The 19,202-nt window shown below is 41.2% G+C and overlaps 1 protein-coding gene across 1 annotated transcript in view; it reads left to right on the top strand.

The window, feature by feature from the left end:
• Positions 1-19,202, top strand: part of LOC134657288 (GPI transamidase component PIG-S) — a 79,010-nt gene that overhangs the window by 47,412 nt on the left and 12,396 nt on the right. The window contains exons 2-6 of the mRNA XM_063512871.1: positions 10,405-10,495; positions 12,888-13,027; positions 13,467-13,679; positions 16,491-16,682; positions 19,009-19,109. Of these exons, the coding sequence (XP_063368941.1) occupies positions 10,405-10,495; positions 12,888-13,027; positions 13,467-13,679; positions 16,491-16,682; positions 19,009-19,109 (737 nt within the window). The remainder of the gene's footprint in view (positions 1-10,404; positions 10,496-12,887; positions 13,028-13,466; positions 13,680-16,490; positions 16,683-19,008; positions 19,110-19,202) is intronic.

Genomic DNA, 19,202 nt, shown 5'->3' with positions numbered 1-19,202 from the left:
TGTAACAGCGACATCTTTTAGGGAATTTGTACAACAAACTAAATATACTTCATATCGGCTCGAACATATATATTGTTACTCTTTCGGAACCAACAATTTTTTGTTTATTATAATTTACTAGCGACACGCCCCGGCTTCACACGGGTTAACAAACTATACATAAACCTTCCTCTTGAATCACATCACTCTATCTATTAAAAAAAACCGCATCTAAATCCGTTGCGTAGTTTTAAAGATCTAAGCATACAGACAGACAGACAGAGAAGCGACTTTGTTTTATACTATGTAGTGATAATTATTTAGTTTTATTTGCAAACTTCATTTTATTATGAAACGTTATCACGAAAGTTATTAAATTCTTAGAGCAAGTACTTCAGTTATCAAAAAGCTATAAAAATCACGTGATAACGATTTCGTGGCAATTAAAACAAACTATAACTGGAATTATCTGACAGTTCTGACCTTGCAATGACAGTTGCAACAAGATTGATTGACCAGTGGAATATACCGCCATCAGATATATCGGAGCGGCCGAGGTGCTCAAAAACAACTAAACACGCACTTGATAATAGAAGCTTAAAGAGACCGATTGGAAATAAGTTATCGGTTATTAACAACAACAATAAAAAAAAGACCATTGGTAGGTCTTATGTTTTCGCAATTTCAATGGGGTTGGCAACTGTCAAAGGTTTGCATAGATGTTGCCATCAAGCCATTATAGCTTGCCCCTTTCTCTAGTTTTGTTATATGAGATTTGGCTTAAACCCTCGAACGCCCTTGTCAAAAATTTGCTTCTGAATTAATAACCTTTCAACTGTTAATTATACAGTCCAAATTGTCTGGGACGGATACGGGACAAGGCAGTTGAGGGGTTAAAGGACTGGCATCCAGGGCATAAAATTCCATTTAAAAAAACGAGTATTTGACACAATTCTAAGGATTGACAGGGATTGCTATTCTGGCGCCATATGCTAAATACTTCGACCGGCGAACCCCATTTCTAGATTACGGGGTAGAGTATAGTAGCGGGTTGCGAAAGTATTTTCGTACCAAGGAGTGCAGGAGGGTTCGTTGTTTTCCATCGAAGGGTAATAAAGGTTGAGAAACACTGGTCTTCAGATGTACAGTCGATGATAAAAGGTATTATTTATTGACCGTAGCGTTAGCGAAGGTCTGCGGTGTCCGTTTTGACTCGGGCATCTTGCTTTCGTGTATGTTCTCCTTTACAGGTCGCCATTCTTAAGGGGCCCACTGATGAACAGTCCGCCGGACGATATCGACCTGTCAGTTGTTCAGAACTGTCAACTCTTTGTTCTAACTGACAGGCCGATATCGTTCGGCGGACTGTTAATTAGTGGCCCCTTTAACCGATACTCGTGAAATTTTGTGACCAGATTCTATATATTTTTTTTATCACTAGTCTAGTTTTTGGAAGATTTTCAAAATGCTGAAATTGACATAAATGACTTAAGCGGCAATAGCTTCTATGGCGCTCAAGACTATTTCCACTTGTTCCAGTTCACTGCGATAACGATTCAACGAACTAAGTATTTTTCACTTTAAATTTTCTAAGCGAAGTCAACAGCTCTAGCAAATCTGAGGGTCGCCAAACTCGCCAATACTATTTTAAACCCCCTTTTTAAGGCGGCCAAGAGTTGGCCCCAAAACGGCAGTTTTTGTTAGGTGGGTCGGAGCTCGGTCAACTTTGGGAACCCTTTTTTTTGACGGAGTGGGAATGCGTATATACACAGTGTGTATATATCGCCGCTCCTTTCCCCTCTCCTGGCAAAAGAGGGTTAGAATTTGGCACTACTTACTAAACCCACTCCGGCGTTTCACCCTCTTGCCGTTCGTGAGGGCGCACTGGGATCGATGACATTCCATTCCACCACGGCCCTGGGCGTTTTTTTTTTGTTGTCCCAATCACTTTTTTTTCAAATTTGGGATTTTTTTTATGTTATTTCTACTCAGAATCACGAGCTCTTTCTATCCTAATAGGAGAAAAAAAGTGTCCTAAGGTTTTTAGGGTTCCGTAGCCAAATGGCAAAAAACGGAACCCTTATAGATTCGTCATGTCTGTCTGTCTGTCCGTCTGTCCGTCCGTATGTCACAGTCACTTTTCTCCGAAACTATAAGAACTATACTGTTGAAACTTGGTAAGTAGATGTATTCTGTGAACCGCATTAAGATTTTCACACAAAAATAGAAAAAAAAACAATAAATTTTTGGGGTTCCCCATTCTTGAACTGAAACTCAGATTTTTTTTTTCATCAAACCCATACGTGTGGGGTATCTATGGATAGGTCTTCAAAAATGATATTGAGGTTTCTAATATCATTTTTTTCTAAACTGAATAGTTTGCGCGAGAGACACTTCCAAAGTGGTAAAATGTGTGTGTGTGTCCCCCTGTAACTTCTAAAATAAGAGAATGATAAAACTAAAAAAAATATATGATTAGGATAGAAAGAGCTCGTGATTCTGAGTAGAAATAACATAAAAAATCCCAAATTTGAAAAAAAAAGTGTTTGGGACAACAAAAAAAAACGCCCCCCTGCACAAGTTTATTTAGTTTTCATTAACTCTTTTCTGCCAACTGTAGAACTGTACAATGAAGCTGGGAGTGACACTTGGTATGCGATAAGCGGCGGTCACGGCCAAGGCGCACGCGGACTTATTGCTAAAAGGGCGTATATCGCAGTGCAGTTGTAACCGGACTATAGAATTACGTAAAATTCTGACGCTCAATGTAATTAATTGTTATTTATATAAAGTAATAAAATATTACAATAAATTTAAACTTAAAATGCAGTAGTTTTACTCCACGATGTGCTTTCTGAGAGCATAAATGCCCGAGTGACTAAAATAGGTACTAAGATCAGAGGGGTTACCGTGAAAACCGGAAAAAATGCCCGCAAATATCAAATAAATAATGAAGGCACAGTATTTAAATATCTTAGTCAAGGCAACATAATTTATTGAAATAAAAAAAACATTCCCAAATGGAACTGGCTTTAAGAAACTGAAAGTGAAAGGAATTCCCATCTATAGGTAAAATATATGGCATTGGAAAAAGTTACCCGAATTTGCTGCATTACCTATGGTTTTGTTTGAAATTCCACTGTTTATTTTCATCGCCATTACGAAGATAAGCATAAATTAATAAAAAAAAACTTGCCAAGGACAACTGCGTCAGCGCAGAATTCAATGCCAAAGGCATCTACAATAAATCTGGACCTTATGTTAATAAGTTAAGAGCCGTTTTCCTTTGGCAGCGGTTGTTATCGTGTTACTTCCGCGTTTGCCTTTAAATGTTCTGCAATGTTGATTTGTTATTATAATTGAGAAACATTAATAATAGACAGTATCACGTATATGTATCGACAGTAGACCAAAGGTATGGCGCCATCGCTCGAAAAGTACCATACCTTTGGCCTAGTCTCCAGTAGATGGTGTTAATTTTTCACATTTAACAAATTGACACGTATCTGTGAAAGAATGAGGATCAAAGTCAAATGGGTTCTAACAGTTTTAATCTTCTGTCGAAAGATGGCAGTAAATTTACTGTGGCTGCATAATTAACTTTGACAATCCGCCTCTATTTCAAATTCTCTTTGGATTTAGTAATGAAAAACTGCTCGTGGCTGGTTTTATCAGCTTAGATAACACCATAATAAAGCTTAGCTTAAATTCTGTTGCAATTGTTTGACGTACTGAATTAAATAATCCAGCTCAAACAATGAGATTTTACCAACTTTATGGGCCTGCTGGCGAAGCGAAACAAATATTATTAACCGACATTCTTTTTATGGTTATTTTCCATATTTTAATAGGCTTTTTTATATTATAATGAACCGGCAATCCAAAAAATCCATTTAAGATAAAATAATATTATTCAAGATAGAAACTTACACTTAGAAACTTTAGTTCCTAGAAATTGCTTAGGATAAATAGGATTCTGTCATGTTCGATTTTAGTTAAAAGCTTTTATCGATCATCATACCATACTTTTCTGATGATCATCTATAGCAGCGGTCGGCAACCCGCGGCCCGCGGGCCGCATGCGGCCCGTGAACCTGTCACTTGCGGCCCGCGAGCCTCCCTGGCTATATTGTATGTAATATTGACAAACGACAATGTCTGATAAAATCATAAATATTAACAAAGTGCGGCCCGCGTCTACTTTGTTAACTACTAGGTGGCCCTTGGCTGCTAAAAGGTTGCCGACCGCTGATCTATAGTCATTTTTTGACCCGCGGGTCGTAGTCTGGCCTCCATTTAACTTTTGCGGACTGTATTGTACAAATTTAGCGTGTTGTAATCTTCTTAGACTAATAGACAAGAAATAGGTACCTATTTAAACCAGCTTCAACTTAAATAATAAACTAAATAATAAAGTTATGTGACACAATTACGTAGGGAATGACATCACACTATGCAAATTGGTATCGCACAAACTCGTGTACATAAGTGTGTGCTATGCCTAAAAATGGCATGGCATCGACATGTCACTTGTAGGGCTCATTTTAGACGACGCGCGAATTCGTATACGATTTTAGTTACATTGCGGGCAATTGAGGTTACATCAACCCAGCCGATCGATCAAATGACGCAATGTAATGAAACTCGCATGCGAGTTCTCTCACCGTCTAAATGAGCCCATACTCCATAGGTGATATAAAAAAATATCACATGTTTGTCGTGTGCAAATAGTAATCTAATTTCGCCATATGATATTAATGTAAATTTTAACATCGATGCTGATGATGGTATCCTGTTATCAGGGACATAGGTAGGGCTCTCAGAAGGGATTTCCAATGTTCGCGGTCCAGTGCGGCCTCTTCCAGCTCCGCCCAGCCGAGGCCGACTGGTGCAGCCTCCTTTTCCACTGTGCGCCTCCAGGTGGTACGTGGGCGACCTTTCCCCCTTATTCCGGGAAATTTCCAAGTCAGCCCTTGCTTGGATAGGTGGTAGATTGGCCGTCGTAAAATATATCCTATCCAGCGCCATTTCCGCAGAAGTATCTCATTAGCTAAAGGGTTTTGTCCGGTCCATTTTAACATTAATTTTGACATTAATGTTTTCCAAAAGGTTATTCAGCCAATTTGATATCCGCTTTTTTAGTTAACCCTACAAAAAAAATGAAATTTACAATTAACAATAGAACTAATGGAAATAGACCTCGCTTCGCCGCTATGATGTCTTTTCTTTTCAAAAGAGGTCATCATCGACAAGACAGCTCATCATCATCATAACTTAATGTACTTATTTCTCTGCTTCTCTCTTCAATCCTAGACGTTTAAAACATACGCCGTATCGTATTAGAAGATCTAAGACCATAAAATCTCTAGTAATAGTTCTTAATAAACACTATTCTTTGTAATAATTTCCATATTATAGCTATTTTGTTCCGGAGCTCATAATTATAACCATATTAATTTATAACGACACTCGTAAACATTGAAGGTTCAGACCTTATTTCCTTCACATGTAACCTATAATTTCCCTTATCACTTATCATAATGTCTGATCATAGTGTCATATAAAATGTTAAATATAACACTACTTCCATACATGAAAGGACTTAGACGGGTTGTTTTCAAATAAATTACGTCGTTATAAGTTAAATAAGTGGCACCTTGTTCAATGTAAGTGGATCGATCGTATCGTAACAAACACCCATTGTAATTATGAGTAATAAATGAATTATAAACATATAGGATGGATCATGTAAGGTTGTAAGGTATTGACAAAAAGAATAGATAGATATATAGAGGTTTATTGTCATCAAATTTTGTAGTCACGGTAAATGTACTGCCACACGATCAAAACTAAAAATGAAAATGTATAAAATACTGATAAATTATATTTATTATTATTACTTTTTGCGCCATATGACTGTGCCCAATGTGCTTTCACTGATATGTGTTAAAACTGTTAAATACGAGGGCTGTTTGATAAGTACCCGTTTATGAAAAAAATTATCAGTTGTTTTTGTTTATATGCATTTATTTTTCTTCATAGTCTCCTTTTAACTCTATACACTTGTTCCACCTATATTCAAGCTTCAATAAACCATCCAAAAAGTATGATTTCGGAAAGTCATTAAAATAGGCCTCTGTGGCGGCAATGACTTCGTCATTTGATCCAAATCGCTTACCACCGAGCCATTTTTTCAGGTTGGGAAACAAAAATAAATCGCATGGGGTCAAATCTGGAGAATACGGGGGGTGAGGCAATAGGGCGTAGCGTAATTGTGTTAATTTAGCCATCACAACTCTAGACGAATGAGCTGGTGCGTTGTCGTGATGAAACAGTAGTTTTTTATTTTTTAAATGGGGTCGTTTGTCCTTCAACACAGCGTCAAATTCATCTAATAAATTGGCATAGTACTGCCCTGTTATCGTTTTCCCCTTTTCTAAGAACTCAATATGTATAATACCCTGCGAATCCCAAAAAACGGTCGCCATGACCTTTCCAGCCGATGGAACGATTTTTGCTATCTTTCGCGCAGGTTCACCCGGTAAAATCCACTGCTTCGACTGCCCTTTCATTTCCGGAGGGTAGTGGTGACCCACGTTTCGTTTACGGTCACGAAACGACGCAGAAACTCCTTCGGGTTACGTTTGAACACGGCCAAACACTGCTCCGAAGTAGTCAGTCGGTTCCGTTTTTGCTCCTCCGTGAGTAAACGCGGCACCCACCTCGCCGATACTGTCTTCATACCCAATTTATCTTCTAATATGTTTTGTACCCGCTCGATTGGAACATTACAGCATCAACGATTTCTCAAAGTTCAATTCGGCGGTCGGCTAAAACGATATTTTCAATTTTCTTAACCATATCGTCTGTAGTCACCTCAATTGGGCGGCCTGGGCGATCCTCATCAAAGACGGTTGTTCTCCCCCGCTTAAACTCGTTAAACCAGTATCTGACGGTTGTCATAGAAGGAGCACATTCATGGTAAACCGCTTGCATTCTTACTTTTATTTCATCACATGTTTTTCCTTCCAAAAACAAGAATCTAATTACAGACCGATACTGCTCTTTCTCCATTTTCACAATTTTAAGTTCACGCTTTCACTAAATCGCTGTCAAATGAGAAAAATCAAAAGAATGCTGTTTTTTTTTAAATTTTCCCACCTCTGAAAAATGGCTTAAAACGATTGTATACATATTTTCGGCCCGTGATATTAATACATTTGGAAAACGGGTACTTATCAAACAGCCCTCGTATCCAACGGTATCCCACGCTATCTACCCGAGTATAGGCCGAAGGTGTGGCGCCATTCGAAAACAACTTTTTCTTGATTTCCGAGGCACGTTTTTTCCTTAGAATTTACTTATGTAATACGGAGTTATATCTTTGGTATTACATAAGTTGCTAAGCAGATTTCAGAGCATTTTGAGATACAAGATACCGGGATGACGCTAGGATGACGATGGTCGATGACACATGCATACAGATGTAGTGCATTGTTTTCCATCGTATGTTCTCGGACACGTTCGTATTTGCCAAACTACTCAAGCTACTTCAGTCAACCTCAGTACTTTTTGTCACAAGACTGACTGAAATAGCAAGACGTTCGTACGTTTCTGTGAAGATACGATGAAAAATAATTATGCACTATCTGTACCAGTACTTTATTAGCAGCTGCATATAATGATGGTATGTCATGATAGGGTCGGGAGTCAAGTGAGCCCACGAGTGTGAATTGAGACCAATTTACCCGTCTGTTTACGTACCAGAGACAAAGTTCAAGTATTTTTACTACGCAATAAATTGTAATATTAAAAAAAAACCCGGCTAAGTGGGAGTCGGACTCGCGCACGAATGGGTTCGTACCATTAAGCAAAAAACGGAACAAAAATCACGTTTGTTGTATGGGAGCCCCATTTGAAAATTTATTTTATTTTGTTTTTAGTATTTGTTGTTATAGCGGCAACAGAAATACAGTCAGCAGCAATAGTTGCTAAGCGGGCGAGGTGTTCAAAATGATCTTGACGCGACCTTATTGTTAAGAGACCGCTTAGCAACTTCTGTTGCTGACTGTACTACTGTACATCATCTGTGAAAATGTCAACTGTCTACCTATCACGGTCCATGAGATACAGCCTGGTGACAGACAGACGGACAGATGGAGTCTTAGTAATAGGGTCCCGTTTTTAGGGTTCCGTAGCCAAATGGCAAAAAACGGAACCCTTATAGATTCGTCATGTCTGTCTGTCTGTCCGTCTGTCTGTCCGTCCGTATGTCACAGCCACTTTTCTCCGAAACTATAAGAACTATACTGTTGAAACTTGGTAAGTAGATGTATTCTGTGAACCGCATTAAGATTTTCACACAAAAATAGAAAAAAAAAACAATAAATTTTTGGGGTTCCCCATACTTCGAACTGAAACTCAAAAAATTTTTTTTCATCAAACCCATACGTGTGGGGTATCTATGGATAGGTCTTCAAAAATGATATTGAGGTTTCTAATATCATTTTTTTCTAAACTGAATAGTTTGCGCGAGAGACACTTCCAAAGTGGTAAAATGTGTGTCCCCCCCCCTGTAACTTCTAAAATAAGAGAATGATAAAACAAAAAAAAATATATGATGTACATTACCATGTAAACTTCCACCGAAAATTGGTTTGAACGAGATCTAGTAAGTAGTTTTTTTTTAATACGTCATAAATCGCCTAAATACGGAACCCTTCATGGGCGAGTCCGACTCGCACTTGGCCGCTTTTTACCATTTGGGTACGGAACCCTAAAAAGCAAGATCCCGATTAATTGAGAACCTTTTAATATCAAATTCCCGACCCATATACATTGATATCAAAACAATATTAGTCTTTTGTCAAAATCTATAGTTCGTTTATTTTAGCATTAGAAAGAACTTGAAAGAAGGTAAGCGATTTAGAAAATGTCTTTAAATTGAAAAACACTTTTTAAAAATCAATAACTATTACTTATGAAAGCAGAATACTATAAAAGATCGTATTAGATTCATAATTGTTACATATTTACCGTAACTTATTTTTAAAATGTGTTTTTCAATTAAAAGACACATCAAGATTGTTTACCTTATTTCTAATGCTAAAAAAAACGAACTATAGTTCAGACCTGAATTTTCCTTACTATTGATACATAAAGTAGTTTGACATAAAAAGTGGACGCAATAGCACAAATTCAATATTTGGATATGGCTACATATTGCCGCGAATGTATCACATGCCGATGCCTACACAAAATAATCGGGCTCAGCACGATTCTATTTTTATCGACTATCACTATGCCCGTCACTTTCGCACTTACATACTTGTTAAAACGTGACAGGCATGGTGATAACTGATAAACGATAAAAATGCGACCGTGCTACTAGGGCATGGCTCGTAGTTTCGTCGAGTCAAAACTTCGCCGGGAAAGAAAAACTTATAAGTAGTTTGGGGTAATATATTTGATACCTCATACTTCGTCTTTTAGTATGACTTATCAAGTTATCACGTAGCCTTACATTGAAAGGTTGACAACATGATACACCGCTTAACAATGGACGAAGACGAAGGCAATCTGTAAACATTCATTGTATCAGTTAATCCAGTTTCTACTTGCTGTATGTAACTTTGAGTATAATAGTAGAATTCTTGCGTATTCTAGATTCACATCTTTGGAATTTGATATGAAAAACAAGTGAGGTGACATCACCTCTAAGTAATTTCAAATAAATTGACAGCGAATTTCCAGTACATCAACATCCCTATTAGCACCGAATTATTAGACCAACCTGCAAATTATAATTTATCAACTATTAGGCTTAATTGGCTTTTAACATGGTTTATTTAGGCATAAGAACAAAATAGTTCACTTAAGTACGGCTACGCTTGTATACGGGTTTTCCGCTTTTGCCTGAACATGAATGTTTCACCAGGGTCCCTTTATTTCCCATAAAGTTTTAAGTCATAATGTATTGTTTGTCATATTATCATTAGTCATAAAACTGAAACCGTTAACTTTTCAGGATTTTCGTCAGGTTATCCTATAGATGGGTTAGGTTAGGTTTGTTTTATGGCAATCCTGAAAATTGACGCGTTTCTAAACCAAATGAATTATGACTAACGAAAATGCGGGCAAACAATACATTATGACTTAAAACTGTTTCGGAGACAATAGAGACCCGTTTCTCGAAGGATAAGTGTAAGGCCTGAGTGGACGCTCGAGTTAGGCTTGCAGCGGGGCGGGGCGTGCGGCGTGCATGTTAAACAAATGCAAACGTATAGGAGCGGCCTTAGTGCACGCTACTCAAATTACTCCTGACCCCGACGCCACGCTGCACGCCCCGCCGAGCGCTCCGCTTCAAGCGTCCACTCCGGCCTTACATTAAGAGTTTTATTAAGATGAAAATGTATTGAATTTCAGAGTCGAGCCGGATGTGGGCGAGCGCGTCGTTCGTGGGCGTGCTCATCGTCATCGGCCTGCCGCTCTGGTGGAAGACCACGGAGGTGTACAGGTAAATGGGACAAATCAAATTATAGAGAGAGAAAGAGCACAATAGGGAGTATTACACACACACTACACACTAGAGTACACTGTAAGTACTTTTAATTTTATGTCACCATTTACATACCCACTGTATTCTGACAAATAGATAATTTGTATTAGTATTACCTACTGCAATGTTCTGCCGCCAAAGTGTCAATAGAGGTAACAGCAGGGTGTCATCTATTAGTGTAAGGCCTGAGTAGACGCTCGAAGCGGAGCGTTCGGCGGGGCGTGCAGCGTGGCGTCGGGGTCAGGAGTAATTTGAGCAGCGTGCACTAAGGCCGCTCCTATACGTTTTCATTTGTTTAACATGCACGCCGCACGCCCCGCCCCGCTGCACGCCCAACTCGAGCGTCCACTCAGGCCTTACACTTAGGCATTAGTATGTGGAGCATTAGTACGTCTACCTTGCTCTTAAAAAATTTTACTAAAGCTTCTGATGAAATCAAACGATTAAAACGGATTATATCACCCAGTCACCTGTTCACCACGGACGCTGTAAAGGGTTCGAAACGTGTAGTATAAATTCAATATACGCGATAATCCGTTTTAATAGTTTTATTTAATGAGTAACTATCGCGGTAACCGAAGACAATCTTAAAGCTTCTGAGTTGGTTGACTAGTAATGACTAGTTCCATGTCCAATTCAGATACCAGACGGTCAAACCCACTCGGGCATCGCGTGATATGACCTGATCAACACAACCAAAATATCTCCACACCTCGCTCCATACATCATCTATTTAAACTAGAGGTCTTGTTATTTGGTCGAGCTGTATTGAGATACGCCGATACCATGGCTGATAAGTTACATACGCAAAACCATGAAGTTATCGCCATGGTCGCATGGCTATCGCTGGTATGGGAAATGTTATGGTAATAATGATAAGTACGCAAATATTATATAAACGTGAGTTGATAATTCTGATAGGCATACGCTGAACTCGTATGTGTTGATATCTAAAGCACGCTGTTTCTAACAAGTGATATCAAATATTGATAAATGTTTTATTTTGTTTTTAACTGTAAATATTACATCGTTATGTACAGTCACCACACGGGATTGTTACGCTATTTAGGATCCTAGCTAAATTGGTTGTTCCATACTTACGCTATGGAATGTACAATTTAGCTAGAACCCTAAATGGCGTAACAATCACGGAAACGCTCGTACGGCTCGTAAATGAGCCAAAAACAATCTAACTGAAAAGTATGAACTATCAGAGAACCGTTTTAAAACTCGTCTGTCCGGCTGTGTTCTTAAACTTTTGCTCATAAACATCAGGCCGACAAACATAAGTACAAAATATTTTTCCCAAGTTGAAACAGAGACCCCTGCCGCTTCTTTTCGCCATCGCCCTACGCGACAACATTACCATCTTCACCACTTAGATGGTTGGCAGTCCTCAACTATGCGTTTCTCCAGAAACTTCCTGCCTCGCACAGCCAAACTGTGGAATGAAGTCGTCTGCGGTATTTCCGGACCGATACGACCTTCAAACCTTCAAGAAAAGAGCGTACCTACTTCCATCTTAAAGGCCGGCAACGCACTTAGAACCCCTCCATGTGTTGCGGGTGTCCATGGGCGGCGGTAATCGCATACCATCAGGTGATCCGCCTGCTCGTTTGCCTCCTATATCATTAAAAATAAAAGACTTTTCGATCTCTCAGTCAATCACTTTACCTCAGAAGCTTACCTAAATCCTGCGCAAATTCCTTATCCAAAGGGATCATACCATAAACAACCATAACGACAATACATAACCTCCAATTGCGTATAATTACTTAATTTAACATATCTATATTAAGATATCGCGTGCATATAAAATTGGTGTCATAGGTTATCACGAAATGAGTTTTATGTCCTTTCAATTGACACTATAGTTTGGTCATGGTACGACTAAGGTCGTGATAAGATACGTGACATTATTTGCACGTTTTTTGCGGGGACTGTATGGGCAGTGGAATAGCACACCTTAACCACATCGATGTGGTACAGTTAGCGTCAAATAAATATTAAATAAATAAATAAATATTATAGGACATTCTTACACAGATTGACTAAGTCCCACAGTAAGCTCACAAGAAGATCAAAATATGTTGCGAAGTTTTAAAGATCTAAGCATACATACAGACAGACAGCGGGAAGTGACTTTGTTTTATACTATGTAGTGATAGTGAAGTAGAGCAGACAAGATTGACAAAAGTAGGTAATATGTAATTATACATTTATAATACATTACAGTTAGATTAACAGTCCTCACACTATTAGGTCAAGGCTGTGTTGTGACAGTAATATCAAAACCAATTAAAAACGAATTATCAAACTTATTCATTGAACTCGTTTTTGATGTTTTCAGGGTATCGCTACCATACGACAAGATAGCATCTTTCGATTCGCTGTCTCACACCATCGCTACCGAGGTGACAGTGATGGCGAATGACGATGCCATCGCGTCGCAGATCGCGGGGCTCATTGAGAAGTCCTTTGAGGATTCGAGTAAGTTAAAATAGTACTAATCTTGACAATTATTTCAGTAATATTCGAAGATTTATGTTATGACCACTACATGTCGCTACAAGTACAAGCGGCCCACACCATTTTTGGTGTCTAGCCATAGTAGTTGCCGCGCACCGCTACGGAACGGACGCCTGCTTGCGCTTGCGCCACCTAGCGGTCATATCTGTCGTAATAGACGCGTTTTGTTAGAGAGTGAACCTTAATAGATAAAGATAACAGCTAGTTTATTCAAGTAGGCGCTTATGAACGTCAAATAAAGCTACACCGGGTTCCAACCATACATCTCTGCCTCGAGAAGATTTAAAACCCCCTCAATTGGAGGAAGGTATCCAAATATGGGACCGGCAACAAACTCGGCGGGACACACACCTAGTACTATTATTTATTCTGTAACATAGATGGTTTTATCTCTTTCCAGGCACGCTAAAAGTCAAAGTGACCAAGACCGTCCTTTCTGACTCCCTCCGCAACACGCTGGAATCCGTCGCCGACGAGCCAGAGGCGATAGAAGAGGTAGCGGCGAGCGTCAGCGTGTCGAAACCCAACACGCTATATGTGGTGCAGAGGACGCCACTGTTCCAAGACGTCTGGCTTAGTGGGGAGCGTGTGATGTTCTTCAGAGATTCTAAAGGTATGATAAATGATCCCCTCTCTTTTTAGCATTGAATGGAAGAGGTAGCGGCGAGCGTCAGCGTGTTGGAACCTAACACGCTCTATGTGGTACAGAGGACGCCACTGTTCCAAAATGTCTGGCTTAGTGGGGAGCGAGTTACGTTCTTCAGGGACTCCAAAGGTATTCCCGTCTTTTTCTAGCCTTTAAAGTGTCTCTTTCTGGTAACCAATGGAAGAGGTAGATTCCAAAGGTATGATATTTGATCCTGTCTCTTTCTGGCCTTTAAATCTCTCTTTTTAGCATTGGATAGAAGAGGTAGCGGCGAGCGTCAGCGTGTCTAAACCTAATACGGTATATGTGGTACAGAGGACGCACTGTTCCAAAACGTCTGGCTTAGTGGGGAGCGTGTGATGTTCTTCAGAGATTCTAAAGGTATGATAAATGATCCCCTCTCTTTTTAGCATTGAATGGAAGAGGTAGCGGCGAGCGTCAGCGTGTTGGAACCAAACACGCTCTATGTGGTACAGAGGTCGCCACTGTTCCAAAACGTCTGCCTTAATGGGGAGCGTGTGATGTTCTTCAGAGATTCTAAAGGTATTATAAATGATCACCTCTCTTTTTAGCATTGAATGGAAGAGGTAGCGGCGAGCGTCAGCGTGTTGGAACCAAACACGCTCTATGTGGTACAGAGGACGCCACTGTTCCAAAACGTCTGGCTTAGTGGGGAGCGTGTGATGTTCTTCAGAGATTCTAAAGGTATGATAAATGATCCCCTCTCTTTTTAGCATTGAATGGAAGAGGTAGCGGCGAGCGTCAGCGTGTTGGAACCTAACACGCTCTATGTGGTACAGAGGACGCCACTGTTCCAAAACGTCTGGCTTAGTGGGGAGCGCGTTATGTTCTTCAGAGATTCTAAAGGTATGATAAATGATCCCCTCTCTTTTTAGCATTGAATGGAAGAGGTAGCGGCGAGCGTCAGCGTGTTGGAACCAAACACGCTCTATGTGGTACAGAGGACGCCACTGTTCCAAAATGTCTGGCTTAGTGGGGAGCGAGTTATGTTCTTCAGGGACTCCAAAGGTATTCCCGTCTTTTTCTAGCCTTTAAAGTGTCTCTTTCTGGTAACCAATGGAAGAGGTAGCGGCGAGCGTCAGCGTGTCGAAACCCAACACGCTCTATGTGGTACAGAGGACGCAACTGTTTCAAAACGTCTAGCTTATAGGGGAGCGCGTTATGTTCTTCAGGGATTCTAAAGGTATTTCCGACTTTCTAGCCTTATAGTGTCTCTTTCTAGTTACCAATGGAAGAGGTAGCGGCGAGCGTCAGCGTGTCGAAACCTAACACGCTCTATGTGGTACTGAGGACGCCACTGTTCCAAAACGTCTGGCGTAGTGTGGAGCGTGTGATGTTCTTCAGAGATTCTAAAGGTATGATAAATGATCATGTCTCTTACTAGCCTTTAAAATCTCTTTTTAGCATTGAATAGAAGAGGTAGCGGCGAGCGTCAGCGTGTCCAAACCCAACACGCTATATGTGGTGCAGAGGACGCCACTGTTCCAAGACGTCTGGCTTAGTGGGGAGCGTGTGATGTTCTTCAGAGATTCCAAAGGTATGATATTTGATTCTGTCTCTTTCTGGCATTTAAATCTCTCTTTTTAGCATTGGATAGAAGAGGTAGCGGCGAGCATCAGCGTGTCTAAACCTAATACGGTATATGTGGTACAGAGGACGCCACTGTTTCAAAACGTCTGGCTTAGTGGGGAGCGTGTTATGATCTTCAGGGATTCTAAAGGTATGATAAATGATCCTGTCTCTTTCTAGCCTTTAAAATCTATCTTTTTAGCATTGAATATAAGAGGTAGCGCCTAGCGGCGAGCGTCAGCGTGTCGAAACCCAACACGCTATATGTGGCACAGAGGACGCCACTGTTCCAAAATGTCTGGCTTAGTGGGGAGCGCGTTATGTTCTTCAGGGATTCTAAAGGTATTTCCGTCCCTTTCTAGCCTTTAAAGTGTCTCTTTCTAGTAACCAATGGAAGAGGTAGCGTCGAGCGTCAGCGTGTTGGAACCCAACACGCTATATGTGGTACAGAGGACGCCACTGTTCCAAAATGTCTGGCTTAGTGGGGAGCGCGTTATGTTCTTCAGGGACTCCAAAGGTATTCCCGTCTTTTTCTAGCCTTTAAAGTGTCTCTTTCTGGTAACCAATAGAAGAGGTAGCGGCGAGCGTCAGCGTGTCGAAACCCAACACGCTCTATGTGGTGCAGAGGACGCCACTGTTCCAAAACTTCTGGCTTAGTGGGGAGCGAGTTATGTTCTTCAGGGACTCCAAAGGTATTCCCGTCTTTTTCTAGCCTTTAAAGTGTCTCTTTCTGGTAACCAATGGAAGAGGTAGCGGCGAGCGTCAGCGTGTCGAAACCTAACACGCTGTATGTGGTGCAGAGGACGCCACTGTTCCAAGACGTCTGGCTTAGTGGGGAGCGCGTTATGTTCTTCAGAGATTCTAAAGGTATGATAAATGATCATGTCTCTTACTAGCGTTTAAAATCTCTTTTTAGCATTGAATAGAAGAGGTAGCGGCGAGCGTCAGCGTGTCAAAACCCAACACGCTCTGTGTGGTACAGAGGACGCCACTGTTCCAAAATTTGGCTTAGTACCGAGCGCTTTTTGTTCTTCAGTGGAGTCCCTGAAGAATAAGAAGGAAGTTATTGCCTTCTCTTACTAGCCACACAACTTAAACATTGCCTCTTTCTAGCCACTTGTATTAGAGTAGAAAAAGTCACGAGCAAACAACATATAATCTATATGTAATACAGAGTTTTTGTTCCAGCGGGTCCAACCGTCGTACAAGCCCTCAAAAGCTGGGTATACCAGACCTCAGTCCTACAAGGAGCAGTGTCAGACTCGGACGAAGCGCGCCGCACTAGATTCCCGCCCGGTGGAGGCTACCACGTCACTCTGTCCGTGGCCGTGCCTTCGCCGAAGACCAAGCTTCGATTCCCGGCTAGAGACGCTATGGAAGGTAACACTAGTCTATAGAATTCAGCGGGTCCAACCGTCGTACAAGCCCTCAAAAGCTGGGTATACCAGACCTCAGTCCTACAAGGCGCAGTGTCAGACTCGGACGAAGCGCGCCGCACTAGATTCCCGCCCGGTGGAGGCTACCACGTCACTCTGTCCGTGGCCGTGCCTTCGCCGAAGCCCAAGCTTCGATTCCCGGCTAGGGACGCTATGGAAGGTAACACTAGTCTATAGTATTCAGCGAGGCCAACCGTCGTACAAGCCCTCAAAAGCTGGGTATACCAGACCTCAGTCCTACAAGGCGCTGTGTCAGACTCGGACGAAGCGCGCCGCACTAGATTCCCGCCCGGTGGAGGCTACCACGTCACTCTGTCCGTGGCCGTGCCTTCGCCGAAGACTAAGCTTCGATTCCCGGCTAGGGACGCTATGGAAGGTAGCACTAGACCAGTGGTTCCTAACCTTTTCACTCCGGTCACCCCTATGACTAACTAGGGAACCTGATTTTACCCCTCCTCCCAATGGTAATAAAAAATAAAACGTGTACGTTTGTTGTATTGTTATATTAGGTTAGCTTATTTACCCCCGTAAAATACCAGTTTTAGCCCCACGGGGGTAATTACCCCCAGGTTAGGATCCACTGCACTAGACCATAGTATTCAGCGGGCCGAAACGTCATCCAAGCCCTCAAAAGCTGGGTATACCTAGGGTTACCAGACGTCAGGAATGCGGCCGGAATACGAAAATGTCAGGCATTTTTGTAAATTAACAATATGTACCTAAAAAGATACATTACTTATCAAGCATACATAGATATCGCTTACGGCTAGACCACCCGTCGCAAGCCGATATGAACGACAGGAAAAAAATACGCAAATCAGGAATTTTGACAGGAAATTCCAAATTTGGATCTGGTAACCCTAGGTATACCAGACCTCAGTCCTACAAGGAGCTGTGTCAGACTCGGACGAAGCGCGACGCACTCATAAGTTTTAGACAAAATAATAAAAAGATTTCTTTCAGCAAATTGAGTGTTTTTAGTCATTCGTGTGACATGTTTAGGTCTCCTATCTTATAAGAAATATGCACTAACAGTGCTAAGCACGCCACACACCTTGTGCTGTACTCTCTTAGTGCTTGTAACCTCTGTCCACCTAGGGTCCTAGGCTTTCCGAAATATATTGCGTGAGTAGAGTACTAAAACCTAAAAACCTGACTAAAAACTGTAAAATTAGTTAATGTTTGCATGACTCTCGACGTATACGTTCAAAAATTTAACTACATATCTGAATGATTTCGGATAGTTCCCCTGTAGGGCTAAGATGGCCGGTTCTTTATCATTTGTCACCACGGCTGTCACGTTCTAACAAATATGTAAGTGCGAAAGTGCCGCATAGCATGACAGGTGATAAAAATGGGACCATGATAGCTAGTCTGGAGGATCCAATAAGTTATAACCAGGGATGTTACGGAGCCCCGTTTCCGTTAAGTCGGAACTTCCGTTTGGTATTACACATCCGTTTCTGTTCCGGTTCCGTTACTTTTGAAACGGAAGTTATATCGGATGTCAATGATTAGCGCGGCAGCGGGACATGAGCGGTATACATCAAAAACCAACAGGTTTATACCAGTCATTCGCTCATAGCCCCGCTTGCCACGTGCTGCAGTAATTAAATGTTCTGGTATATCCGTGTTTTTGAATTTAAAGTAGGGATGTTACAGAGCTCCGTTTCCGTTTCCGTTAAGTCGGAACTTCCGTTTGGTATTACACATCCGTTTCTGTTCCGGTTCCGTTACTTTTGAAACGGAAATTATATCGGATGTCAATGCTTAGCGCGGCAGCGGGACATGAGCGGTGTACTTACATCAAAAACAAACAGGTTTATACCAGTCATTCGCTCATAGCCCCGCTTGCCACGTGCTGCAGTAATTCGATGTTCTGGTTTATCCGTGTTTTCGAATTTAAAGTACCTATTCGTATGTGTTGTGTTGTGTAATGTATACCTACTGATAGTACTGACTCAGGCTCCGGTTCTGGTTCCGGTTCCGTTTTCGGTTCCGATTCCGTTTCTGGTTCCGATAAACTAAATTTAAAACATCTGGTTCCGCTTTCGGTTCCGATAAAACCACATCCGTTACATCCCTGATTTAAAGTACCTATTCGTATGTGTTGTGTTGTGTAATGTATACCTACTGATAGTACTGACTCAGGCTCCGGTTCTGGTTCCGGTTCCGCTTTCGGTTCCGATAAAACCACATCCGTTACATCCCTGGTTATAACATACCATATATTGTATTTATAGCTTGTTTATACAATGAATTGGTTGCAGATTACATCGGCACGTTCGTGGATGAGCTGAGCGAGCTACACAACTTCACGCTCAAGTCCCAGTGGCTGTATCTACTCGACTTCGATTTCCAGGCTAAAGAGGTAGGTTATTTAATCCATTCTTGGCTATGTACGAATTGTATGGTGAGTGGACTAATCGCGATGATCGTGCTTGAGGTTGATTTTACAGTACAT

Source organism: Cydia amplana, chromosome 19, assembly GCF_948474715.1.
Source record: "Cydia amplana chromosome 19, ilCydAmpl1.1, whole genome shotgun sequence".
NCBI classification, from domain to species: Eukaryota; Metazoa; Arthropoda; class Insecta; order Lepidoptera; family Tortricidae; genus Cydia; species Cydia amplana.
The sequence above is the reverse complement of the archived record's forward strand: the minus strand, read 5'-3'. Positions and strand labels throughout refer to the sequence as shown.